This window comes from Periplaneta americana, chromosome 2 (genome assembly GCF_040183065.1).
Source record: "Periplaneta americana isolate PAMFEO1 chromosome 2, P.americana_PAMFEO1_priV1, whole genome shotgun sequence".
Taxonomy (NCBI): domain Eukaryota; kingdom Metazoa; phylum Arthropoda; class Insecta; order Blattodea; family Blattidae; genus Periplaneta; species Periplaneta americana.
The window spans coordinates 16843240-16869061 of NC_091118.1; the positions used below are offsets into that span (position 1 = coordinate 16843240).

General features: G+C 38.4%; 1 protein-coding gene across 4 annotated transcripts in view; it reads right to left on the bottom strand.

Annotated features, from left to right (window-relative positions):
* LOC138714288 (26S proteasome non-ATPase regulatory subunit 10-like) overlaps positions 1-23834 on the bottom strand; it is a 47240-nt gene extending 23406 nt beyond the window's left edge. For 2 of the 4 annotated variants that reach the window (XM_069846599.1, XM_069846598.1), the window contains exons 1-3: positions 23621-23834; positions 17303-17576; positions 14719-14781 (exon numbers count right to left, since the gene is read on the bottom strand). In XM_069846599.1, the coding sequence (XP_069702700.1) occupies positions 14719-14781; positions 17303-17575 (336 nt within the window). In that variant the 5' untranslated portion in view covers position 17576; positions 23621-23834. Of the gene's footprint in view, positions 1-11541; positions 11647-11872; positions 11948-14718; positions 14782-17302; positions 17577-23620 lie in introns of all 4 variants that reach the window. The other 2 variants (XM_069846602.1, XM_069846605.1) reach the window with 2 other exon arrangements.
* Between the last annotated feature and the right edge of the window lie 1988 nt (positions 23835-25822).

Consider the following 25822-nt stretch of genomic DNA (forward strand, 5'->3'; position numbering starts at 1 on the left):
TAGTTTACAACGTCGTAAATATTATATCAAAAAATCCAGAACCAAATAATTCATTTGTTTCAAAATGCATATCGTTCTGAGTGCCATAGTTAAAACTTTATTGCTCCATGAAAATAAATAGAACAACATACAATGTATTTTATTATTGTAATATATTAGCAATATAAATTAAGATAATTGTCTACAACGACTACACTATCGATTTATTAGTTTTGGCATTTTTAGATGGATTACGTGTTTGTGACTTTTTGCACGTGTTGGCTGTTTTCCGTGTTAACTAGTTATAAGGTGGCCCGGGTTCGAATCCCTGTCGGGGCAAGTTACCTGGTTGAGGTTTTTTCCGGGGTTTTCCCTCAACCCAATACGAGCAAATCGGGGTAACGTTCGGTGCTGGACCCCGGACTCATTTTATCGGCAGTATCACCTACATTTCATTCAGACGCTAAATAACCTAGACGTTGATACAGCTTTGTAAAATAATCCAATAAAAAAATAAAAAAAAAAACTAGTTATAATATAGGGCCTAATTTGATTTTAAGCTTGTATAGCACCCATAATTATTAAACCTAATATTCCTTTAATTATATTAAATCTGTATTCACCCATAATAAATATACTTAATATATTAAAATCACCACTTAAAGTGTAATAAAATAAATGAAAATAATAACAAATAGTTAAAGCCGTAGAAAAAAAATCCAAAGATATTTCCATATCTTAAAGATATCTAATGTTTTAGGTATGATATCATATCACTTAAATAACCCCTCCACTTACCCACTAACCTTGCCACATACTTAATATCACTTAGCCAACCCATATAACTCATAAACAACGTAGTCTATATGTGAGTTAGTTAGGGGAATTATTTAAGTGATATTACAGGGTATGTAAAGCATTACAATTCAGCTATATTATACCTAATTAATACCAAAAAACAATCAACACCCACAAAAAGTCACAATTAAGTTTTGGCGCATAGATACTAAAAATGTTTTTCGCGTAGATACTTCATGTAACTCCCAGAAATGAGGCAGTGCGCATGATCCGAGGACGAGCGACCTGGTTCACAAGAGAATGACTAGTTGAGGTAATAAAATTAGTTTTGTTTCGTTGTTTATCCAATCATGCGCACTGTTTCTTTGTGGGACCTATAAAGTAGATATGCGACAAAACTTCTTTCTAAGACTGTATGTAAATGACAAACATTTTTAATAATAACCTGGCCATACCTTTGGATTAACGGTTGAGAACCGGAAACACCGTTTGCCACCCACTTTCACGACTGGCGTTCGATGATACTGGCGTAAAATACAAACAAATCACACTACTAGGTATAGGAGTGAAGAAAAGTAGTTCATCCATTTACGTAAACCATGATATATCGCAAATTTAGGTTTGATAATTTTCATTAGGTTTTCTTTAATCAAAATGCTGTGCAGTATTATCAATAAGTGTTTTTACTCACCGAGTTATCCATGCGAACGTATTCATTATGCAGTGTATATTATACTGTCTACAGCACATTAGCGTACAATATAGAGAATGAACTTAAATTGAAAAATAGTCATAATATGGATATTTAAACACATTTTTGAAAATGGTGGCCGTTCATTTCAATACAACATCAGTTATTTTGTGGATATTATCGCACTATAGACTACTGCATATAATTCCAATACCCAGTTTCGTCCTTCGTACTAGTAACTTATTTGAAATAATTGTGTAACTAACCTATAAAAGAGTACCTTACGTACTGTAAATTCAATCTTCACTTCTGCCCGACCTCACACATAAAATTACTCAGACATGCTATCTACTGTCCGTCCAAGTAGTTTTGTCGCAGGATCGTAGAAAGGGGGAAAATCACGTGACAGTTAATTACTTAACGAGGCTCTTTTATTTAAGTTATTTTAAACAGTTGTATAATATTACGTAGACGTCCAATTCCTAACAGAAATTATTTTTTTTCAAAAAAGAGCTAAGACAGCCCAGCCGCTAGCTTTCACAATGGGGCGAGCAGAAGCAAGTGGGGGAAATCGGGATGCGACGTAGGCAAATGGACGATAGTACCTGTGTGAAAATATGATTTAATACTGAAGCTCTTTCGTCACTGGAAAACGCGAACATATCTCTGGAACGTACTATAGTCGCTAACTCAGTACTGTTTATTATATGCGGCCTTGGTTCTGTGTGGAGGACAGTTGGAACTTCATTAGTAGAAGGGGTGGGAGTGAAGTATATTCAAAACCTCAGGTACAAGAAAAATTGAATTAAAAATGAAATATCCCTGTATACAGGATACGCTGCTATCCATTATAGTCCTTAGAACGTATCACCCGTGGATACAGGGAGGCTTATTCTCCGTGTCTCCTAACATTCTAAAACCCCCCAAAAAGAAATCCAGATGCCGCCAATGCTAGAATCTTTTAAAAGTAATTATATAAGAGTACGCAATTCGAATTTATCTGATATTTTTACATTTTAATTTACTGGATTAATTCCAAAATTAAAATTTAGGGCTTAATTATTTAAAATCTTGACAATATACAGTCTACATATTGTTTTCAAAATCTAATTCCACACCACATATCTCTATCTTTCCTGCTTTTACAGCTAGATAGCAGCTATATGCAGCAAATGGCCTACTTTGCAAAATATCTGTTACGTCATTCAAACGCGTTACCTGGTATCAATAAACAAACGAACACACACACAAATTTGTGTCTGGGGACGATTGTGACATTCCTGTGCGTCTTGTTGGACTCTTCTCCTGCACAAACAAGATGCATTATGGTCCAGATTAAGACAAATACATGGATATGTAACCTCCCACCCTACAACGAACATATTAACATTTTCTATCCTTTTAATGTAAACTCCATTAGTAAACACATAGATATTCCGGATTGTTCAGTTGTTTTGGTTCTACAGGTAAGTTACATATTATAATCTATTAATGAGAAGTCATCTGACGTCATATTTCAGCGCATTTTCTACTTGATTAACAACCTACTTAGTATCCATATCGAATTTCGTCTGTAACTACATTCCATCCTACTTTTCCAATATTCTTAAGCATCTACTAGCACAATTCCAGTTCCAAATTCAAGTCTATCAAAGCACTTAATATGCACGGAAAGTGATGTAACAATCCAATCGGAATTCAAACTCAGGTCTCAAATGCGAACTATGTTTTCCTGTTTATTACATTTCTCGGGGCTTTATTCTACTTTAAATCAATTTCCTACTTCAGTCGCAACACATTGTCCTCGAGGGATTTGCAACACATATTTCATGTAGCCTATACGATCTACAGAGAAAGAAGTCTTGAATTGTGACTCACCGCATCGAACGCAGGACCCGACCGCACACGACTCGAATCGCCGCCTGACTAAACGGAGGCAATAGCGCTCAGATTCCACCCACAACAGATAGAGGGCAGTTGTGTGTCGGGAGTAATTCAGCCAATGAGAATGTACACAGTAATTTTTTCTTAGATTATGTTTAATAATTGTACAAAATACAGGATCAGACAAAACTAAACAAATCTGCATATTTTCATAAATTATAACAATTACAGAATGGTGAATGTGTCCCAATTATGTGGGTCTTCTTATTTCTAAAAAATGTTGAATACATAGACCCAATTCAATTCCCTTCCACATCTCGTACATAAACAAGCTGCTGTAATAGAATACAAAACTATATCCAGCCTACCTCAATTAAAATTTCCACATTTGACTACCATCCTGGGATATTGAAACTCTCTAGTACGGACAGAAACAAGACAAATGAGCAACTCATCCCGCACGCTGATGCAGTGAAGAGGGTTAAAATGCGCATTTGCGTCGACATGGCATTCTAGAATATAGCTACGTGGACTCCTCCGCAGTTGTGTCAGCCCAACGCCAGACTTACAAAAGAGCAAGGTATACAATGTAACTTTTATTGCAAGTGATAACAGAGCAGCATCGTCACCGTACTAGCAACTGGTTACGGGTTCGAACCCCGTCGAGGGCGACGGAATTTAAGGCGATGTTATCCGCAGCATGGCTTCCTGGGGAAGGAAGTAGGCTTAAAGCTGTGCCCCACGTCGTAGAGTTACAGGATACAGGGCTCCAGGTTAAATCTGCAGGCCATTCCTACTCCACGTTGAATTGGAAATTTGAATATATTTGATACTGTACTTGATAGGCATATTATATATAGGTCTAATGTATAGGCCTACTAAGAAGAAATGGAAGTATAAGGGTACAGAACATCAGTTATTCATAGGTTTTAAAAAGGCATATGAGTCCGTTAAGAGAGATATTTTATGTAATATTCTTACTGAATTTGGTATTCCCAAGACACAAGTTCGATTAATTAAAATGTGTCTCAGTGAAACATACAGCAGAGATCGTATAGGCCAATTTCTATCTGATACTTTTCTAATTCACTGCGGGCTAAAGCAGGGAGATGCACTATCACCTTTACTTTTTAACTTTGCTCTAGAATATGCCATTAGGAAAGTTCAGGATAACAGAGAGGGTTTGGAATTGAACGGGTTACATCAGCTTCTTGTCTATGCGGATGACGTGAATATGTTAGGAGAAAATCCACAAACGATTAGGGAAAACACGGAAATTTTACTTGAAGCAATTAAAGCGATCGGTTTGGAAGTAAAGCCCGAAAAGACAAAGTATATGATTATGTCTCATAACCAGAATATTGTACGAAATGGAAACATAAAAATTGGAGATTTATCCTTCGAAAAGGTGGAAAAATTCAAATATCTTGGAGCAACAGTAACAAATATTAATGACACTCAGGAGGAAATTAAACGCAGAATAAATATGGAAAATGCCTGTTATTATTCGGTTGAGAAGCTTTTATCATCCAGTCTGCTGTCCAAAAATCTGAAAGTTAGAATTTATAAAACAGTTATATTACCGGTTGTTCTGTATGGTTGTGAAACTTGGACTCTCACTCTGAGAGAGGAACAGAGATTAAGGGCGTTTGAGAGTAAGGGTCTTAGGAAAATATTTGGGGCTAAGAGGGATGAAGTTACAGGAGAAAGGAGAAAGTTTACACAACACAGAAATGCACGCATTGTATTCTTCACCTGACATAATTAGGAACATTAAATGCAGGCGTCGACCTGGTTGGCGAGTTGGTATAGCGCTGGCCTTCTATGCCCAAGGTTGCGGGTTCGATCCTGAGCCAGGTCGATAGCATTTAAGTGTGCTTAAATGCGGCAGGCTCATGCCAGTGGATTTACTGGCATGTAAAAGAACTCCTGCGGGACAAAATTCCGGCACATCCTGCGACGCTGATATAACCTCTGCACTTGCGAGCGTCGTTAAATAAAACATAACATTCTTTTTTTAATGCAGGCATGGTAGTGGAAGAAACTGATGTCTGTACCTCATACTGACGTCGGCAGTGGAGGTGAATGGAAACAATGAATCGGACTCATTATGTCTGACCTTAATTGTGTAGGCTATGTAGAATCACTGAATGGCGAAAAATATCTCAGGGGTGTCCGATGTAGTGTTTTGTAATAAGTTATACTAAATGACTGATTCCGTAGGCAGGGGTGTGCAGGGATAATTCTATCCATAGGGGTAGGCTCATATTAGAATAATTGGAAGGTTTTTTCCTTCGCGTATCGTGAGGTGTAAATGCTACTTAACTTCACTCTTACCTCGCTTACAAAATGGCGGACAGAAACAGTAATGCCAACGGAAATGCTTTCTTCACATTGATATTGCGAAACAATATCGGCATAAAAATGGCATTAGTATTGCAGTGCATGTGAGCAGTAGGAACACTAGCGGCGGTCAGTGGCGTATCAGGGTTATCGGAGAGATCGAGGCGACATAGGCCTACTTACTGTCCTTCAAATAGCGCAGTGAGATGCTTCAGAATAAGTGGCGTATCACAATCATACAATAACAAAAAATGATACCAACATAAACAATTTTCCATATTTCTATTGGAATACTGTATACAGTAACTCAACAGAATTACAAAAGACAATCGAATATTGATGATTACAATAATAATAATAATAATAATAATAATAATAATAATAATAATAATAATAATAATAATAATATTCACAAGGTATCAGTGGCGTGTCAAGCTCCAACCACAACAAAGCCACACAACACGAGAGTAACGACAGCCTAGAGCAATGAAGTAACAGCATTACATGCAGAGCAGTGATGCCAACACAACACATTCCCGCTGGTTACTGTGGTATAATGGTAATGTTGTCGTGTTGGCAGCACTGCGCCTGCTCAGCCCTGCAGCATGGCCGCCACTTCTGTGCGCCCATACTGACGCGCCAGGTCCAGGGCCGTCCGTCCCTGCTTATCCCTCGCCCCCCGCTCAGCGCCATGCTGCAACAGCAGCGGCACCACTGGGGCGTAGCCACACCATGCTGCACAGTGCAGTGCAGTCCACTGGTCTGCATCAGCAGGCTCGTTGGGCCGCGCCCCAGCTGCCAGCAGCAGCTCACACACTGCAGGGCGCCCATTGAATGCAGCCTCATGCAGAGCTGTGCGGCCAGATCGTCGTGCCTTCACATCCAGCCGCGCCCCGGCAGCCAGCAGCGCCCTGCACGCATCCTGGCGGCCTTCACGTGCAGCCAGCCACAAGGGCGTGCAGCCATAACGATCCTCGGCGTTCACCAGGCTGCCTGCATCCAGGAGCAGCTGCACCCTTTATGTGTCCCCCCGCTCCGCTGCCCGGTGTAGCTCAGTCCTGCCTTGGCTGTCCTTCTGCTCCAGGTTGGCCCCGACCTCAGCCGCAGCTCTGAGCTCCTGCAGCAGACAAAACAATCTGGTCAGAGGAAGCTCAGTCAGCTAGGTGACAGTTCACTAGGCTCAGTGAAGCTGATGGTAGTAGTAGTGACAGTAGCCATAACTACAGTAATGTCAGTAGTAGTGACAGTAGCCACAACTGCAGTAATGTCAGTAGTAGTGACAGTAGCCACAACTGCAGTAATGTCAGTAGCCATAACTACAGTAATGTCAGTAGTAGTGACAGTAGCCATGACTACAGTAATGTCAGTAGTAGTGACAGTAGCCATAACTACAGTAATGTCAGTAGTAGTGACAGTAGCCATAACTACAGTAATGTCAGTAGTAGTGACAGTAGCCATAACTACAGTAATGTCAGTAGTAGTGACAGTAGCCATAACTACAGTAATGTCAGTAGTAATGACAGTAGCCATGACTACAGTAATGTCAGTAGTAGTGACAGTAGCCATAACTACAGTAATGTCAGTAGTAGTGACAGTAGCCATAACTACAGTAATGTCAGTAGTAGTGACAGTAACCATAACTACAGTAATGTCAGTAGTAGTGACAGTAGCCATAACTACAGTAATGTCAGTAGTAGTGACAGTAGCCATAACTACAGTAATGTCAGTAGTAGTGACAGTAGCCATAACTACAGTAATGTCAGTAGTAGTGACAGTAGCCATAACTACAGTAATGTCAGTAGTAGTGACAGTAGCCATAACTACAGTAATGTCAGTAGTAGTGACAGTAGCCATAACTACAGTAATGTCAGTAGTAGTGACAGTAGCCATAACTACAGTAATGTCAGTAGTAGTGACAGTAGCCATGACTACAGTAATGTCAGTAGTAGTGACAGTAGCCATAACTACAGTAATGTCAGTAGTAGTGACAGTAGCCATAACTACAGTAATGTCAGTAGTAGTGACAGTAGCCATAACTACAGTAATGTCAGTAGTAGTGACAGTAGCCATGACTACAGTAATGTCAGTAGTAGTGACAGTAGCCATGACTACAGTAATGTCAGTAGTAGTGACAGTAGCCATAACTACAGTAATGTCAGTAGTAGTGATAGTAGCCACATCTGCAGTAATGTCAGTAGTAGTGACAGTAGCCATAACTAAAGTAATGTCAGTAGTAGTGACAGTAGCCACAACTGCAGTAATGTCAGTAGTGACAGTAGCCATTACTACAGTAATGTCAGTAGTAGTGACAGTAGCCACACCTGCAGTAATGTCTGTAGTAGTGATAGTAGTCACACCTGCAGTAATGTCAGTAGTAGTGATAGTAGCCACACCTGCAGTAATGTCTGTAGTAGTGATGTAGCCACACCTGCAGTAATGTCAGTAGTAGTGATAGTAGCCACACCTGCAGTAATGTCAGTAGTAGTGATAGCAGCCACACCTGCAGTTATGTCAGTAGTAGTGATAGTAGCCACACCTGCAGTAATGTCAGTAGTAGTGATAGTAGCCACACCTGCAGTTATATCAGTAGTAGTGATAATAGCCACACCTGCAGTAATGTCTGTAGTAGTGACAGTAGCCACACCTGCAGTAATGTCAGTAGTAGTGATAGTAGCCACACCTGCAGTAATGTCAGTAGTAGTGACAGTAGCCATAACTAAAGTAATGTCATTAGTAGTGACAGTAGCCACAACTGCAGTAATGTCAGTAGTAGTTACTGTAGCCAAAACTACAGTAATGTCAGTTGTAGTGACAGTAGCCATAACTGCAGTAATGTCAGTAGTAGTGACAGTAGCCAGAACTACAGTAATGTCAGTTATAGTGACAGTAGCCATAACTAAAGTAATGCCAGTAATAGTGACAGTAGCCACAACTGCAGTAATGTCAGTAGTAGTGACAGTAGCCACAACTGCAGTAATGTCAGTAGTAGTGACAGTAGCCATAACTACAGTGATGTCACTAGTAGTTAAAATTGCCATAACTATAGTAATGGCAGTAGTACTACTAGTGACAGTAGCCATAATTATAGTAATGTCAGCAGCAACAGTAGTAGTAATAATCATAGCAATAGCAGCAGCAGCTGTAGTAGTAGTAGTAGTAGTAGTAACAGTAGTAGTAATATTAGCAGTAGTAGTATAGTAATAGTAGTAGTAGTAGTAGGCCTAATAGTAGTAATAGTAGAAGTAGTAGTAGTAATAGTAGTAGCAATAGTAGTAGTAATATTAGTAATAGTAATAGTAGCAATAGTACTAGTAGTAGTAGTAATGCTAATAGTAGTAATAGTTGTAATAGTAGTCATAGTAGTAGTAATAGTAGTAGTAGTAACAGTAGTAGTAGTAATAGTAATAGTAGAAGTAGTAGTAATAGTAGTAGTTGTAATAATGGTAGTAATAGTAGTAGTAATAGTTGAATAGTAGTAGCAGTAATAGTAATAATAGTAGTAGTAGTAGTAGTAGTAGTAGTAGTAGTAATATTAGCAGTAGTAGTAATAGTATTGATCAAATTTTTTTTATTCGACAGATAATGGAGAAAAAATGGGAGTATAAAGGTACAGTACATCAGTTATTCATAGATTTCAAAAAAGCATATGACTCGGTTAAGAGGGAAGTATTATATGATATTCTTATTGAATTTGGTATTCCCAGGAAACTAGTTCGATTAATTAAAATGTGTCTCAGTCAAACATACAGCAGAGTCCGTATAGGTCAGTTTCTATCTGATGCTTCTCTAATTCACTGCGGGCTAAAGCAGGGAGATGTACTATCACCTTTTCTTTTTAACTTCGCTTTAGAATATGCCATTAGGAAAGTTCAGGATAACAGGCAGTGTTTGGAATTGAACGGGTTACATCAGCTTCTTGTCTACGCGGATGACGTGAATATTGTGAATTTATTTCAACTCAACAATAGGATTTTATTCTCCCAACAATAATTCCTTTCTACAATTCACCTTAAACGCTCTCGTCAACAATAGGATTTTCACTCAACACAGTATTCGTTATAGCACTCCACTGACGGCAATGACAATTTACTTGGACTATTACGAACAACAATGAACTGTTAATCTTAACTAATACTTACAAAGCACTATTTACAAATCAGAACTATCAGTTCTCAGTTCACAGTTCTTCTAGCTCAGTCACTCGAATTCACAGTATCTCGAACCACAGACCTTCAGAGACAGTTCACTGTACTCGAACTCAGGTCCCTCCCACTGCACTCGAACTCAGGCCTTCGGATGCTGACACAGTTGCGGACGCACACTCGAGTCGAACTCCGGTACACAAGACTGGCTTGCTTACTCTGGCTTACTCACTGACTGAATAAACTGAAAACTGCGACGCAGCCTGGAAAGTTCGAATTCCCGATTTTTCCACTTCGACGGACTTCTCGATGAGTCGGGAGGGTCCGTCCCTCCTTCACTCCGCACGCAGCAGTTGCGCGCGCACACTCCCTCGCCGCGTAGGCTCTTTCCCCTCTCTTCTCTCCGCCGCGCGACGTCCCTCAGTGCTCCGTGGAGCCCGCGTGATCTTCTCTCTTGCGGGATGCTGGTCGTGAGTTCGAATCTCACATCGCTGTCACAATATGTTAGGAGAAAATCCACAAACGATTAGGGAAAACACGGGAATTTTACTGGAAGCAAGTAAAGCGATCGGTTTGGAAGTAAATCCCGAAAAGGCAAAGCATATGATTATGTCTCGTGACCAGAATATTGTACGAAATGGAGATATAAAAATTGGAGATTTATCCTTCGAAGGGGTGGAAAAATTAAAATATCTTGGAGCAACAGTAACAAATATAAATGACACTCGGAAGGAAATTAAACGCGGAATAAATATGGGAAATGCGTGTTATTATTCGGTTGAGAAGCTTTTATCATCTAGTTTGCTGTCAAAAAATCTGAATGTTAGAATTTATAAAACAGTTATATTACCGGTTGTTCTGTATGGTTGTGAAACTTGGACTCTCACTCTGAGAGAGGAACATAGGTTAAGGGTGTTTGAGAATAAGGTTCTTAGGAAAATATTTGGGGCTAAGCGGGATGAAGTTACAGGAGAATGGAGAAAGTTACACAACACAGAGCTGCACGCATTGTATTCTTCACCTGACATAATTAGGAACATTAAATCCAGACGTTTGAGATGGGCAGGGCATGTAACACGTATGGGCGAATCCAGAAATGCATATAGAGTGTCAGTTGGGAGACCAGAGGGAAAAATACCTTTGGGGGGGCCGAGACGTAGATAGGAGGATAATATTAAAATGGATTTGAGGGAGGTGGGATATGACGATAGAGACTGGATTAATCTTGCTCAGGATAGGGACCGATGACAGGCTTATGTGAGGGCGGCAATGAACCTTCGGGTTCGTTAAAAGCCATTTCTAAGGAAGTAAGTAATAGTAATAGTAGTAGTATTAATAGTAGTAGTAGTAGTAATAGTAGTAGTATTAATGGTAGTAATAGGAGTAGTAATAGTAGTAGTAGTAATAGGTGTAGTAGTAGTAGTTGTAGTAGTAGTAGTAGAAGTAGTAGTAGTAGTAATAGTAGTAGTAGTTGTTGTAGTTGTAGTAGTAGTAGTAGTAATAGTAGTAGTAATAGTAGTAGTAGTAGTAGTAGTAGTAGTAGTAGTAGTAGTAGTAGTAGTAGTAGTAGTAGTAGTAGTAGTAATTCTTCTGAAAACTGAAATTAAGTTTGCTCTCCAACTGCAGCTGGTCGCAATCTCTGTTGTAACAGTTTGTATCAATCATTGCTCAGTAACTGTAACCATGGCAACAGCTCACACTTACTGCTGTCTTCTGGCGGTCAGCTTGCAGTTCGTCTGCCATTTTCTTGAGTTCCTCGCCCTTCGCCTGCGGTTCTTCTCGCAGGACACGCAGTGCTTCCACTTTACTCTGTAATTAAAAACAAAATTAGGTTAAGAAGAAATGAAGATGATGATGATGATGATGGTGATGGCGAGGGTGATTATGATGACTTTATGATAATAATAATAATTAGTATTAATAATAACAAATAATTAGTATTATTACTATCAGCATAACTATTAAAATGAGAAATGACTAAATGGATCTCGTAAACTGCCTCATAACTGTAGCCATGGTAACAGCTCACACTTAATTCTTCCAGCTGGCGCCTCATCTCCCGCCCAACCTCCAGTTCTTGTCTCAGCTTCCCCAGCTGATCCTGGTAACTCTGTAATATAAACAATTCTGCATTAGAGAAAGCTCAGCTGGTTAGGTGATAGTCTGACTTGAAGCAACAGGTTTCATGAAGGAATCAAGCTGATGGCCGGTATACAGCACCAGGATATGAAACAACAGGAACCAATGTATAACGTTTGGATAGAGGCTTTCAAACAAAACCTCTCATCCTGCCCATGGATCTCTAGAAAATGTTAAATTTGTATTTTTTTGATAAGCCCTAAAATAATCACGCCTAAAATAAGTGGGCATATGCATAGACAAAGACGAAGTCACAAAAAAGAAAACATTGCAGAATCATGGACTTCCAGTGAAAGACTTGCCCTTGGGCAGAAAATTATAATTGGAATGGCGAAACTGTACGTGCTTTTATTCCCAGAGCACTGACCAGTTTTGGATGTAAGAAATGCAATAATACCTCGGAATTGTAAAAGAAGCTAGTAAATTCTTGGTATTTAGTATTTCCAATCTTGTATTTATACTAAGTAGGTTTCTCGTCTATCTCTGCCATGAAAACAAAAACCAGAAATCTCCTTGAACTAGTAAACGATATCGCTGTATGTGTATCGAATACAGAATCCAGATTTGTGTAGCCAATTTCTCAAAAATAGAGTTTTGTCGAATTAATTATTTTTTTACTTTACAACTGTTGAGACTTTTTTGTATAGCTATGTTCAACGTCGTGTTTCTGTTCCTAAGTACAACATAAATATATGTTAATAAGGCATTATTTGTTTTATTTTATAATAAATTGATCCCCCAACTCTTTACATGTCAACCCAGGGTGATTTGGTTATGGCTGTAACGTGTTCTTTCTAATGTGTTTGATCTGCCGGTCTATTCTATTGTTGTATCACCTCATCTAACCCTCTGTAATCTTGTCACAGTTTTCTGCCTCCTGCCCTTAAGCTTGATTTATATGTTGCTGATTTTAATGCTATTTCCTAGCTTCTTTTGTTGTTATCATTAACTTCATGCTTTTCCAGAATGATTACCTGGCTGGAAAATTCGCTAGCTCCTAAACATTTACATGGTCCTATCTCCTCTTTTATTTCTTAACGGTTTATAACAGTGGAATATCTTAATAACAGTCTTCACAGATATTTTTCTTTAGCAGTAGTAGTCAATTATTTCTTTTCATCTTAAGCTCTGAGGACATAACCTTTGCTTTTTAAGGATCTAGTTACCTGGTTGAGGTTTTTTCCGGGGTTTTCCCTCAACCCAATATGACCAAATGCTGGGTAACTTTCGGTGCTGGACCCCGGACTCATTTCACCGGCATTATCACCTTCATATCATTCAAACGCTAAATAACATAGATGTTGATACAGCGTCGTAAAATAAGCCAATATAATAAAAAAAAATTAAGAATCTAGCATTGGAGGTCCCAATTACACAGGACAAGGACAACACATCTCGCCACACGTGCGTCTTATCAAATATGGTTTGTAGACAGCTGCCTATATCACCGCTCGTGCCTGCACTGAAGGCAGACGTATTCACCAGTTGTTCAGAGATTCATTCCCTGAAGTCCTGACATCCCATTTCTTTGGAAGCTGCTAGCAAAATCAACCGGCTTATCGCTTTAAGTGAGTATTAATACTGGACACGTTCAACTTGTCATTGGGTGTATTTTAGTCAATGGGACTTGAAAATAATACGCTAGTGAAATAAATAAGCAGCTTCATTAGAAAATTTTGCCAGCAAATTGGCCGGTGAAGAAGGAAGCTTGTTCAAAGCAAATACAAGCAGAGCCATATAAACCACACTTTAGCTATCCCCTCACCTAACCCACTCAAACCTCCTCACTGTCCTCGGCCTCCTGTCACTTAGCTATCGCTCTTTTAATCTTTCGGATATTGCCAGTACTATTACTGTCACTACATTGTGATACATACTGGAGTACCCATATTTATCATTCAATTAAGTGCTCATGTGAACACACCTTAGCGTCTGTGGTCTACCTATGCTGAAGTTTTTGGTGCTTACTGCTCCAACCTTTAATGCACCCTCAACAGTCTAATTGCTGTATCTGTAACCATGGTAACAGCTCATAACTTACCTTTTCCTGCTGGAGCCGCAACTGGTGCTCTTCTTCATATTTCTGCCCCAGTTGAACTTTCTCCTGTAACCACAAAGGAATCAGGTTCAGACATAGCCCAGTCAGTAAGGTAGCAGTACCATGAGAAACAGAATAACACACAACCAACTACATTTTGCACACATCATGCCTGCACTGAAGGCAGATGTATTCACCAGTTGTTCAGAGATTCATTCCTTGAAATCCTGACATGCCATTTCTTTGGAAGTTGCTAGTAAAATCAACCAGCTTATTGCTTTGACTGACATGTCATTGAGTGTATTTTAGTCAATGGGATTTAAAAATAAGAAGCTAGCGAAATAAATAACCACCTTCATTAGAAAATTTTGTCAGAAAATTGGTCCATGAATAAGGAAGCTTTTTCAAAGCAAATAAAAGCAGCACCATATAAATCACACTTTAGCTATCCCCCCCACATAATCCAATCAAACCTTCTCACTGTCATCGGCATCCTATCACTTAGCTATTGCCCCTTTCATCTTTCAGATATTAGCAGTACTGTTACTCTCACTATGTTGTGATATATACTGGAGTACCCATATTTATCATTCAATTACATGCCCATTTGAACACACCCTAGCATCTGCATGTTTGCCTATTTTAAAGTTATTCGTGCTGCCCAATTACTGTCTCTGTAACCATGGTAACAGCTCATCACTTACCTTTTCCTGCTGGAGCCGCAACTGGTGCTCTCCTTCATATTTCTGCCTCAGTTCTACTTTCTCCTGTAACCACAAAGGAATCAAGTTCAGACAGATGTAGCCCAGTCAGTAAGGTGGCAGTACGATGAGAATAACAGACAGAATAACACACAACCAACTAAATGTACTGTGAACTACTAAACGACATTCTAATACTATCTTTACATTTTGTACACGCAGGGTTGGAAAAAAAAAAAAAACAGTTTTACTTAATAAAATCAAAAAACATATTTTTTTAAACTGTTTTTATACTTTTTTAAACAGTGTCATGAAATAGTGCGTTTTTTAAATGTATTGCTGATGTTGTTAACTAATGCTGAGTTCTTGGCAATAAAGCCATTAGCTGACTTGCTGTCCTACATTTCTCACACACAGTGTTGTTTAGAGGAAAGGACTGCACATATGATTCTGATTTATTTATTTCAGAAGAGTGCACAATGGAAAACGTGGTGAAGAAAAAATTCCGATTTTTATATTAGAGTGTAGGCTTTCACGGCCGGTGTCAATAGGAGAAAAGTTTTCTGGGCTATGAGGCCATGGTCCGTTGTGACCAAACATTTCGTTCACTGCTGCTGTTGTCCAAGGCGACAACAGTTAGCTGCCCCCTCACACACTACATATACAACGATGCTGCCAACACAGACTGTCATCGACACGCACAGTAGAACCAGCCACACCACTGAAGATGTTCACCGCAGCAATGAACGAAATGTTTGGTCACACAACCAACGTACCACGGCCTCATAGCCAGGAAAACTTTTCTTCCTAATTCCAATTTTGTTCAAGTGTTTAGACAAATAGTCATACCCTGTAAGTAATCAAAAGGATGCAACTGAACTTTTCTTTGGACACTCAGGAATTATGAGATTCTACCATCTTCTATGATATGATATTTTGAGTTCATTAATCTTTAAACTGTTGAAAATGATAAAGCTAACATTTTTTTTTTAAATATGAAACATGTTTTACACATACGGTTGCCAAATGGATATTGTAAAATTAGCGAAATTCCAGTTTGTTTAAGAAAAATTCGGGAAACCAGCATTTAAGACATTTTAAATTTATCGCGCTGTTTATTAAATTAAATAAGGTGGTAAAGTCACTGAAGATGGAGATTTCTCCGAAACATGTCTGACTATAACAAATAATTTCTTTAATAATTTCACTGCATCTACTAGTGTTGATATAACTGCAATATATCATCTTTAATGTATCTTATTGATTGATTACTTGCTGCGAAACTTGCATGTCTTCTCCATGTACTCTACATTTCATGAAGTGAGTGGTGTTTCGTGGTTTAATGACTCAGTGGTAGTACAACAGAAAAAATTGGTACCATGTGGTGTAATTTCAATATTTTATTTTATAGCTCAGTTTTTCATTTTGAAATTTTAAGCTAAGTTTGTAGAGAAATAAAAAGACTAGAATATTTTATAATTTAAACATCTTAAAATCCTTTTTCATTGGATTTGTTATAAATATAACAAAACCTGCTTCAGATGGTAGGCCTGCATGCAGATATCAGCATTCAGATTGTTTGCACTGTATATGCTACATAAATTCCTTATTATTAATAATGTTTGTTTGGAAAAAAAGTTAGTTTTGCACCATAAAGTCAAGAGCACCACTGTAAATTCATAACTGCAAATTTTAGAAAGGCCTGAATACAAGGCAAACATCATTTTATATTGTGAACGAGTAGGATAAAATAAAGAACTTGTATGGAGAAAAAACAAGTGACATGGTTTGATTACATAATTTGAACAATGTTTATTATTAATAGAGAAATAAATAATGAACATAACAGAGATTTCTGTTGACTTAAAAATTAATATCATCATATAGTTTTAAACATTGTAAGTCGCACCTGTGGAGTAACGGCATGTGGCCGCAAAAGCACGTGGCCCGAGTTTGATTCCCAGTTGGGACAAGTTACCTGGTTGAGGTTCTTTTCCCGGGTTTTCTCTCAACTCAATATGAGCAAATGCTGCGTAACTATCAGTGCTGGACCTCAGACTCATTTCACTGGCATTATCACCTTCATCTCATTCATACGCTAAATAACCTATGTTGATAAACTATCGTAAAATAACCTACTAAAATAAATTAAACATTGTGTTCAAAACGTTTTAATCAAAGGATATTGTTTCAAAACAGGGCCGGGCACAGGAAGCAAATCCAAACTCTAACGTGGATCCTTAATATTCTTCCGTCATGGCATCAATGCTGCGCGGCGTTCGAAAGGGAAGAAAGAGGTAGAAGAGAAGTCATATGGCTCCCCGTGAGAGAGTAGAATTCGCTCTTGACACGCAGCCCTGTTTTAAACAATTTAAGCACTTTGTTCAAAACGTACTGCTTTAAACATGCCAACCTTGTGTACATGGTTGGGTATACAGATTCGTCTTAACTCTTCTTTAATTTCCCACGTCTCCTATTTTCTAAATATCTGGTATGAGTAAATAGTTCTGTGGAATAAAGCTTTAACTGTGACCTATTCTAAGTTCTTCAGCAGTAAATGTGTAAATATAAACAGCAGGCCTCTTACCCTTTCAGAGTCTTCTTTTAGCTTTTCCAGCTCAGCTTGCGTCTCTCTCAATTCTGTCTCTTTCAGCTTCAATCTTTCCTGCAACTTCTTAAGGTCGTCACTACTCCCTGCTTTTTCCTCTTCCTTCCTTGCCTCCAGGCCATGCAGGGACCGCGAGTCCAACCTCTCCTTGAGGACCCTGACTTCCTCTATGAGAGGAAGCAGTAGACGTACCTGTCCCTCCAGGGTCTTCACCCGTTGCTTCAGATCGGGGATTGGGTTGGGTTTTGCCATCCTGCACACCAGAAAGAACAACAGTGAAATACTATTCAGAAGTCACTAGTACTTCATCTATCTTATAGGAATAAAAATAAGTGAGATTGCATCTTTCAAGGTCACTCTATCGATCAAGTAAGTTACTTTGCTTCAGTCAAATATGTTACCAAGTACATAAAAATTTTTCTCAAAGTAAATGATCTCAATAATACAGCTTCACCATACTGCCTAATGTCAAGGGCTAGCCTAATAATATCATAGACCTGGGGACAGATTAGATATCTTCCAATGTTTAGATCAATTACATCTAGGTCACTTTAACATTTATTCTTGATTTTTCTTGTGTTTGTAATTCAGTACAATATTTGACATGTAGACAGTTGCAAGAAATTTACAAGTTTGTGACCAAGGGAACCTAAAGTTGCTTCTTTACAAATCTTAGAATAGATCTAGATTCATTTTCCGGGCTGAGAGGCCGTGGTCTATTGGTTGGTTTTATACCAGATGTTTCGTCTGCAACTGCGGCAGATATCTTCAGTGGAGTGGTATCTGAGGTCGCAAGACTCTTCTCAGCATACCTGAGGCAACTGATCCTGTGGCTGGTTGTGCGAGTGTATTTATAGTGCAGCTAGCGGGCCCAGGCCTGTTGTCGTTGCAGTCTGCGCCGCTTTGTTCGCTGCTCCTGTTCTGGGTTCCGTCCTTTTGTTGTAGTGGCTTCTTATCTGTTCTGTTTAGGACCGAGTACCAACACTTGTTTAGCTTTACGCCTTCTTCCTTGCGATTAAAGTTGTTAACCTGAGGCAACTGATCCTGTGGCTGGCTGTGCGGGCATATTTATAGTGCGACTAGCGGGCCGAGGCCTGTTGTCGCTGCGGTCCGCGCCGCTTTGTTCGCTGCTCCCGTTCTGGGTTCCGTCCTTTTGTTGTAGTGGCTTCTTATCTGTTCTGGTACCTGGTCCTAAACAGAAAGATAAGAAGCCACTACAACAAAAGAAAGGAACCCAGAACGGGAGCAGCGAACAAAGCGGCGCAGACAGCAACGACAACAGGCCTGGGCCCGCTAGTCGCACTATAAATATGCCCGCACAACCACCACAGGATCAGTTGCCTCAGGTACACCGAGAAGAGTCTTGCGACCTTGGATACCACTCCACTGAAGATGTCTGCCGCAGTTGCAGACGAAACGTCTGGTATAAAACCAACCAATAGACCACGGCCTCTCAGCCCGAAAAATGAATCTAGATCTATAGACTCCGGCCGTGAAAGCCTACACTGCAAAATCTTAGAATATCAGCACTGCTAGAACAATAGTACCATAATCACCAACGCCTGGACCTTATCAGCATGTCGCTTTTTATGTAAGAAGTTAGAGACAATGTTGATACATACATAAATACTAAACACTGATTTCTGGTTGTAAAACTCACAGTTTTTAAGATCAATTTTGTCACTTTTGAACTTCTATCGTTTTTAGGTTAATTTGTACAGTTTTGGTAGTACATTCTTGGTTATTCTTGCTGATGATTTTAATTTTTGTTCTTGTTTTCAATTAAATTTAATATAATTAAATTTTTTTTTGTAGTTCACTTGCAGTGTTCATTTACAGCAAAGGTAAGATGGAATATATTTTTCATGGGAGAGCAATTCCAGAGCAGACAGTAATCTTGAATCCTTAAAGATTCCAGACGTTTCAGAGAGAGAAAGCTGCTCAAACCAATCATCTGTTCCTGATTTTACAAATACAATACACAACCTTCATAAAGTTTTAAGATTTTCTGGGATTCAGTCAGATGCGACACTAAAGGAATAGGCCTATCTTCTTTTCTTTCTGATTTCTGTACAGATTACGATATTTTCCATTTCATGATGACTTTCACTTCCACTCTTCTCATTCTAGATGCAAATAGCAAACTTGCTATCGAGAATGATAGTAAAAAGAAATCATCAGCATAGTCAGTAAAGTTAACACAAATTACTTACAAATGGCTTTTAAGGAACCCGGAGGTTCATTGCCGCCATCACATAAGCCCGCCATCGGTCCCTATCCTGTGCAAGATTAAGCCAGTCTCTATCATCATACCCCACCTCCCTCAAATCCATTTTAATATTATCCTCCCATCTACGTCTCGGCCTCCCTAAAGGTCTTTTTCCCTCCGGTCTCCCAACTAACACTCTATATGCATTTCTGGATTCGCCCATACGTGCTACATGCCCTGCCCATCTCAAACGTCTGGATTTTAAGTTCCTAATTATGTCAGGTGAGGAATACAATGCGTGCAGTTCTGTGTTGTGTAACTTTCTCCATTCTCCTGTAACTTCATCCCGCTTAGCCCCAAATATTTTCCTAAGCACCTTATTCTCAAACACCCTTAACCTATGTTCCTCTCTCAGAGTGAGAGTCCAAGTTTCACAACCACACAGAACAACCGGTAATATAACTGATTTATAAATTCTAACTTTCAGATTTTTGGACAGCAGACTGGATGATAAGAGCTTCTCAACCGAATAATAACAGGCATTTCACATATTTATTCTGCATTTAATTTCCTCCCGAGTGTCATTTATATTTGTTACTGTTGCTCCAAGATATTTGAATTTTTCCACCTCTTCGAAGGATAAATCTCCAATTTTTATATTTCCATTTCGTACAATATTCTGGTCACGAGACATAATCATATACTTCGTCTTTTCGGGATTTACTTCCAAACCTATCTCTTTACTTGCTTCAAGTAAAATTTCCGTGTTTTCCCTAAGCGTTTATGGATTTTCTCCTAACATATTCACGTCATCCACATAGACAAGCAGCTGATGTAACCCGTTCAATTCCAAACCCTGCCTGTTATCCTGGACTTTCCTAATGGCATATTCTAGAGCGAAGTTAAAAAGTAAAGGTGATAGTGCATCTCCCTGCTTTAGCCCGCAGCGAATTGGAAAAGCATCAGACAGAAACTGAAAAACTACAGCAGGTCACAGTAAATCATCAGAACTTCTCAAAAAATTATGCGTAGCCTAGATTCATTGGATATTCCTCTGTGGAAACTAAATAACACAAAACTGACGGTACCTTATTTGTGCAATCCTACACCGAGCAATCAATTCTTAGTAATTCACATATCATCATCATCATCATCATCATCATCATCATCATAATCATCCATAACATAGCCCGGGTTCAGTTCATGGTACAGCATGCTGAATACTGAAATTTTAGTGACTTTTCGTAAGCATGACGATGTGCATTCGACAAACGCAGACAAATCTACTCTTTTTGCACAGGGTTCGAATCTTGAAGTGAGAGGGAAAGGAATGTATCCGTGCTCTGAAATTTATTCCAATTTCTCTTTTCCTTCATTGACTTCTGTGAGATGTATATAGTGCTAAACACGTGGTTTTAGTTTGGAGCCATAAATACTTTCATCATAAAAATAGTTCGACACTTATGTGTATATTTTAATGCACTGTTCTAGCTCTCCCCCCCCCTCCTAATTCTTACAAATGTAACACTCGAGAGGTCCAGGATACAACAATACGAAAAATGACCACTTTCCTAGTAATTCGTCCTGGACCCCTTGCATATTATATCGGTAATTATAATAAGAGAAGGAGACGGCTAAAACAGTGCATTACAATATACAGAAACGGAATTTTATGTTCAAAGTAACCTATTTGTGGCTGCTAACTAAAACCACGTGTTTATCACTATATAAACATCTCACAGAAGCCAATGAAGGAAACAAAAATTGTGCCTTCTTCAGTGTAGCTTAGCTTTTATGGAGAAACCACCACAGAAATATTGGGAAAATTTTAGAACATATCGGTAAGTTGATCCGACACCCCGCGGATCATCATCGGGGCTTCCGATACCTCGCTTTTTTTCATCGGCGCGATGTTTGCGGAGATCGTCAGTGGCACTGCCATCGTGATCTAGACCAGGCCGTAATGCAGGTTGTGTGACGTCACTCGATGAGTCGGGCTTTTCTATTTGAGTATACGGAGCTGAGTGAAATATATTACTTTATAGCGTGTCGGCGCTCAATTTTATTTAGTGTAATGTGTGTATAAGATACGTTCACTTCTTACTGCATAATATGTTGCAGAAATAATGACAAAACTGTGTTATTTTAATGTGAACGGAGTTTTACATGGTAACATAACCTGGTTGCATCAACATTTTAAGTTTGGAATGGAAGCTATTTTGAGATTTAATAAAGAAGAATTATTTATATTGTGATTTTAATTTAGCACATCTACCTTCCTTACTTGTAGGTACAAAATTTACCACAGTCCCTCCTATGAAATTAGTGTATGTACAGTTGTGTGTTAATCTGGTAGGTTAGATAAATACAATTCATTACAACTCAGTATAGGAGGGAACAAATAAATAATACAATTAAATTTTTATTCAATGTAATATGTGCATAAGTGCCATTTATGTGTTGCATAATGTGGCAGGAATAATAAATAAAACTGTTATTTTTATGTGAAGAGAATTTACCATGTTAACATAACCTATCTGCGTCAACATTTTAGGCTTAAGTTGAGAACGATAACGGTTTTGAGATTTAATAAAGAAGAATATATTTTTAGGATAAACTTCAGAACACGGTTACCGTCCTTACTTATAGGTAGAAAATTCACCACAGTCCCTCCTATGAAATGTACATATGTTATATTACTTAGCAGCGCTGAGGTATAGTTCCGGTAATTTCTGAACTGAAAACAGTTGAATTTATTTTTTGTCGAGATGCGTTTGATCCTATAAGCAAGGCATATTAAAATCCTGAACGAACCGAACTAATTTGTATATGCAAGATGTATGAATACGAAGGGAACTACCTCAGCGCTAGTTTAGCCCTAGTAACATATTAAACTAATCAGACTTCAGACTGGAGTACCGTCTGAAACGAATAAATACAATTGAAGTGTAGACAAATTTCATTTATGAGTTATACGTAGCGTTATGCTTAATTATAATGCATAATTGCGAATATGGAAATAAGGCAAGTACTGATAGAATAAACATAACCTATAACTTCAACACACTAAAATATGCGTGCGATGCAACTGAAAATTGTTGAAACGTGCATAAATGAACATTCATTTATTTCGTAATGAAGCATGAGTGCTTTATTTCAACTAATTACAATTCTAGATACTGTAACAGTAATGAAAACTATAGGGTATAATTTTTCGTAATATACTAACTATATGTATCTCGTTTTTAGTTCAAATTGTGTATATTATCAAACGTCGTATTATTTACTCGTATAATGTAGGTTATTCACAAATAAAAAGGGCGCAATAATTTAAATTTAATAAGACAAATACGGTAAACTAGCAATAATGGATTAGACAAGAGTAACATCGGTAACGCTGCACTTAGGCCCAATCACAACTTACTTTACATGCCAGTCAATGTTTCATTTTCACGTATATATTATTACACATATTTAGCCTACTGTTTATAAGACCAAAATTTCACTTAACCACATTAGGGCGCAATATTTAATCGAAATAAATGCAGGTATTACACATACGAACTTTGCCTGCAACAACGTAATTTTCACACCAAAAATAATATTATACCTTAAATTGCAAGTAAATTGTGTCTCAAGTGTCTCACATTCACAGTTTAAAATTTTACTGATGCAATTACACTGCATTTCAGAGAAATATATGTTATTCTTCATGCACTGCAACTAATTCATATGGTTGAAAGATCGCCTTTCGCGATCAGCTGTTAAGCGAGTCACGTGGTCTGCCTTACGGCCTGTATTAGATCACGATGGCAGTGTCAGTGGCCGCCATGATGTTTCGAGGTGGCGCTTGTCTCGGACGGAGCGAGATGAAGCGTGAGAACGCGAGAGAGGGAGGAGTCTGTAAGGAAAGTAGTTAGTTGCAAGGTAGGTGCGGTGGGGGTAGAGGGGAAGGGTGCAATCCATGTTCTGGAGTTTAGCCCAATTCAAGTAATTACTAAATATTATTTCGTACACTTCATTCTTATAATCCACGAAATATTTTGTCTGAAAATGGCAATAATCATCGACCGTGACCAAATACTTACTTGGAAGGTTAGGAAGACACGAAGTACAATAACTATTAAAACAAAACGGTTTAACAAATTATTTCTACGATTTCACAACAATCCACGTATTATCGGAAAACGCAAGCGACTAATAAAATGTCACAAAGAAAATAAACAAAACACTAATTCTATATCAAAACGAATAATAACAACATACACTTCTACTACACTCCTCAATTGCCACGCACGCAAACACAAAACCCAGATACAATGCTGCCAACGCTGTGTTGCCAGGTTTTTACGAAAGAAAATCCCTCAGATTGGTTGAAAAATCCCTCACATTTAGAAAAAAATCTCTCTTGGGTGGTATGGTCTAAACTCCAAAATACACATTTTAAAAACGAATTAAAATAATAAATTAGAACAAGACAATATTCACAGTGCAACAGAGTACTCGCCTTCATATCGGTATATTCTACTTCTACCTCTTCTTCCGCAACCAGCAGCCCAACTATTTTGTTGTCTCTTGAATCTTTGTTGTAGGCTACATATTTTCATTGAGCGGTTTCAACATTTCGTCGGTGATTGGATACTTGTAACACTTTTTGTTCATGTTGCTCATGTCAAGTTTCACCCGCACTAGAGACGACACTGTTTTTGCTGATTGTTTATTTCTTTTCTTCGTTTTTATATCACTAACCATTGAAAATATACGCTCTACAGCTGAATTAGAATGGACCAAAGAAAGGCAAATTTTGGCTAGTTTTCCTCAACATTTTAACAAAAATTCAGAATTTAAATTGTGACATTCTTCTATTCGCTTCCAAATTCTAGTACAGGAAAATTTAGATAAGCAGTTTTCTCTTCAGAAGAAAAGTAATTGGGTAAAAGACTCCATTCATTTAATACTGATTCTTGGTTTACTTTTGTTTTATATTTATCAACTAGTGAAGTAAGTGTGTTACTAGACCTTTCAACAATCTTACTGACACCTAATGCAATTTTTGGATTCTACAATTTGGAATTTCTCGCTAGAGATCTTTCCTTCTCCACTCCGTATTAGAGTAGTGATCGACAGAATTTTTGTCATCACACTTCTCTAGCTGAAGAGGCGAATTGAAGCCGAAACAGAGAAAACACAAAGCAATATATAGAGTTTACACTCTTGAAAATACAAGTTTGTGTTTTCACGGACCTTTGCCAAAGGTTTGATCCTTTGACCGCATTTGGTATTATCCTTTGCAATCTTTGGATCTACCAAAGGCTTTGGCCTGTGATACCGGTACACAAAATGGGATGATATTCTTTAACCCAGTTTGCGAATCTCCGGTTTCGAACTATTCGGTTCTCATCAGCATGATGAAGAAGTCGTGGAACGGTGATCTTGTCAGAAATATTGCAAAAGGAAAGTCAAAAGGCGTAAGCCAAAAGACAAAGCAAAAGCAATTGACAATTGAAGGGTTGATAGGAAAAACAACCTATGTCAGTTTTGGTCGAAAATGAGTTATCGGTACTAATGGAAAGCTGAAAGCATGTGGCATCTGTGTATGCTTATGGATTCTGAAAAAAACAGCCTCTGTCAAAGATTATAGCCTTGGAAAATATAGGTGGTTCTGCAAAAACAACCTATGTCAAGACCAATTCTATAAGAATAAACCTTGTCATTTGACATGGGCTGTTTTTGACGGAAAAATTGTGGCAGCATTGACATTCAGATATAAACAACAGCTATGAGCATTCTTGGAATAACTAGACACAGGATGAAACAGAAACAGAAAAGTTGTTGTTGAAACCTCAGCAGAATGGAACGAAATAATGCGATCATATCGCTCAAAACTAAGTCCTTTTCTAGTTGTCAACATTGAGCAAGATGACCTCTATAATGTCAAAGGAGCCATTGACGAGCTTGTTCTGAAGACTCTCCGGCCAGCAGTTAAACTTAAGGATGCTGGAATGTTCAAAATAACATTCATGCATTCTTTGAAATCAGAGATACGTACAATGGAATATGGAGTCATGTGCCATAAAAAAAATTAGGAAACTGACAAAGCTCTACACAGATCCTATTCCTTTCAATCCAGAAAAACTTCGAGATTTGAAAACGCTGTATGATGTGTTGAAACCCATCAGTGTATGATTTTACAAACAACTTGAAATTTCTGTTCCAGATGTTCAGATTGAAAGTGATGCTGATGATGATCTTTCCGACAATGGTAGTGGTGATGATGACTAAAGAGTAGG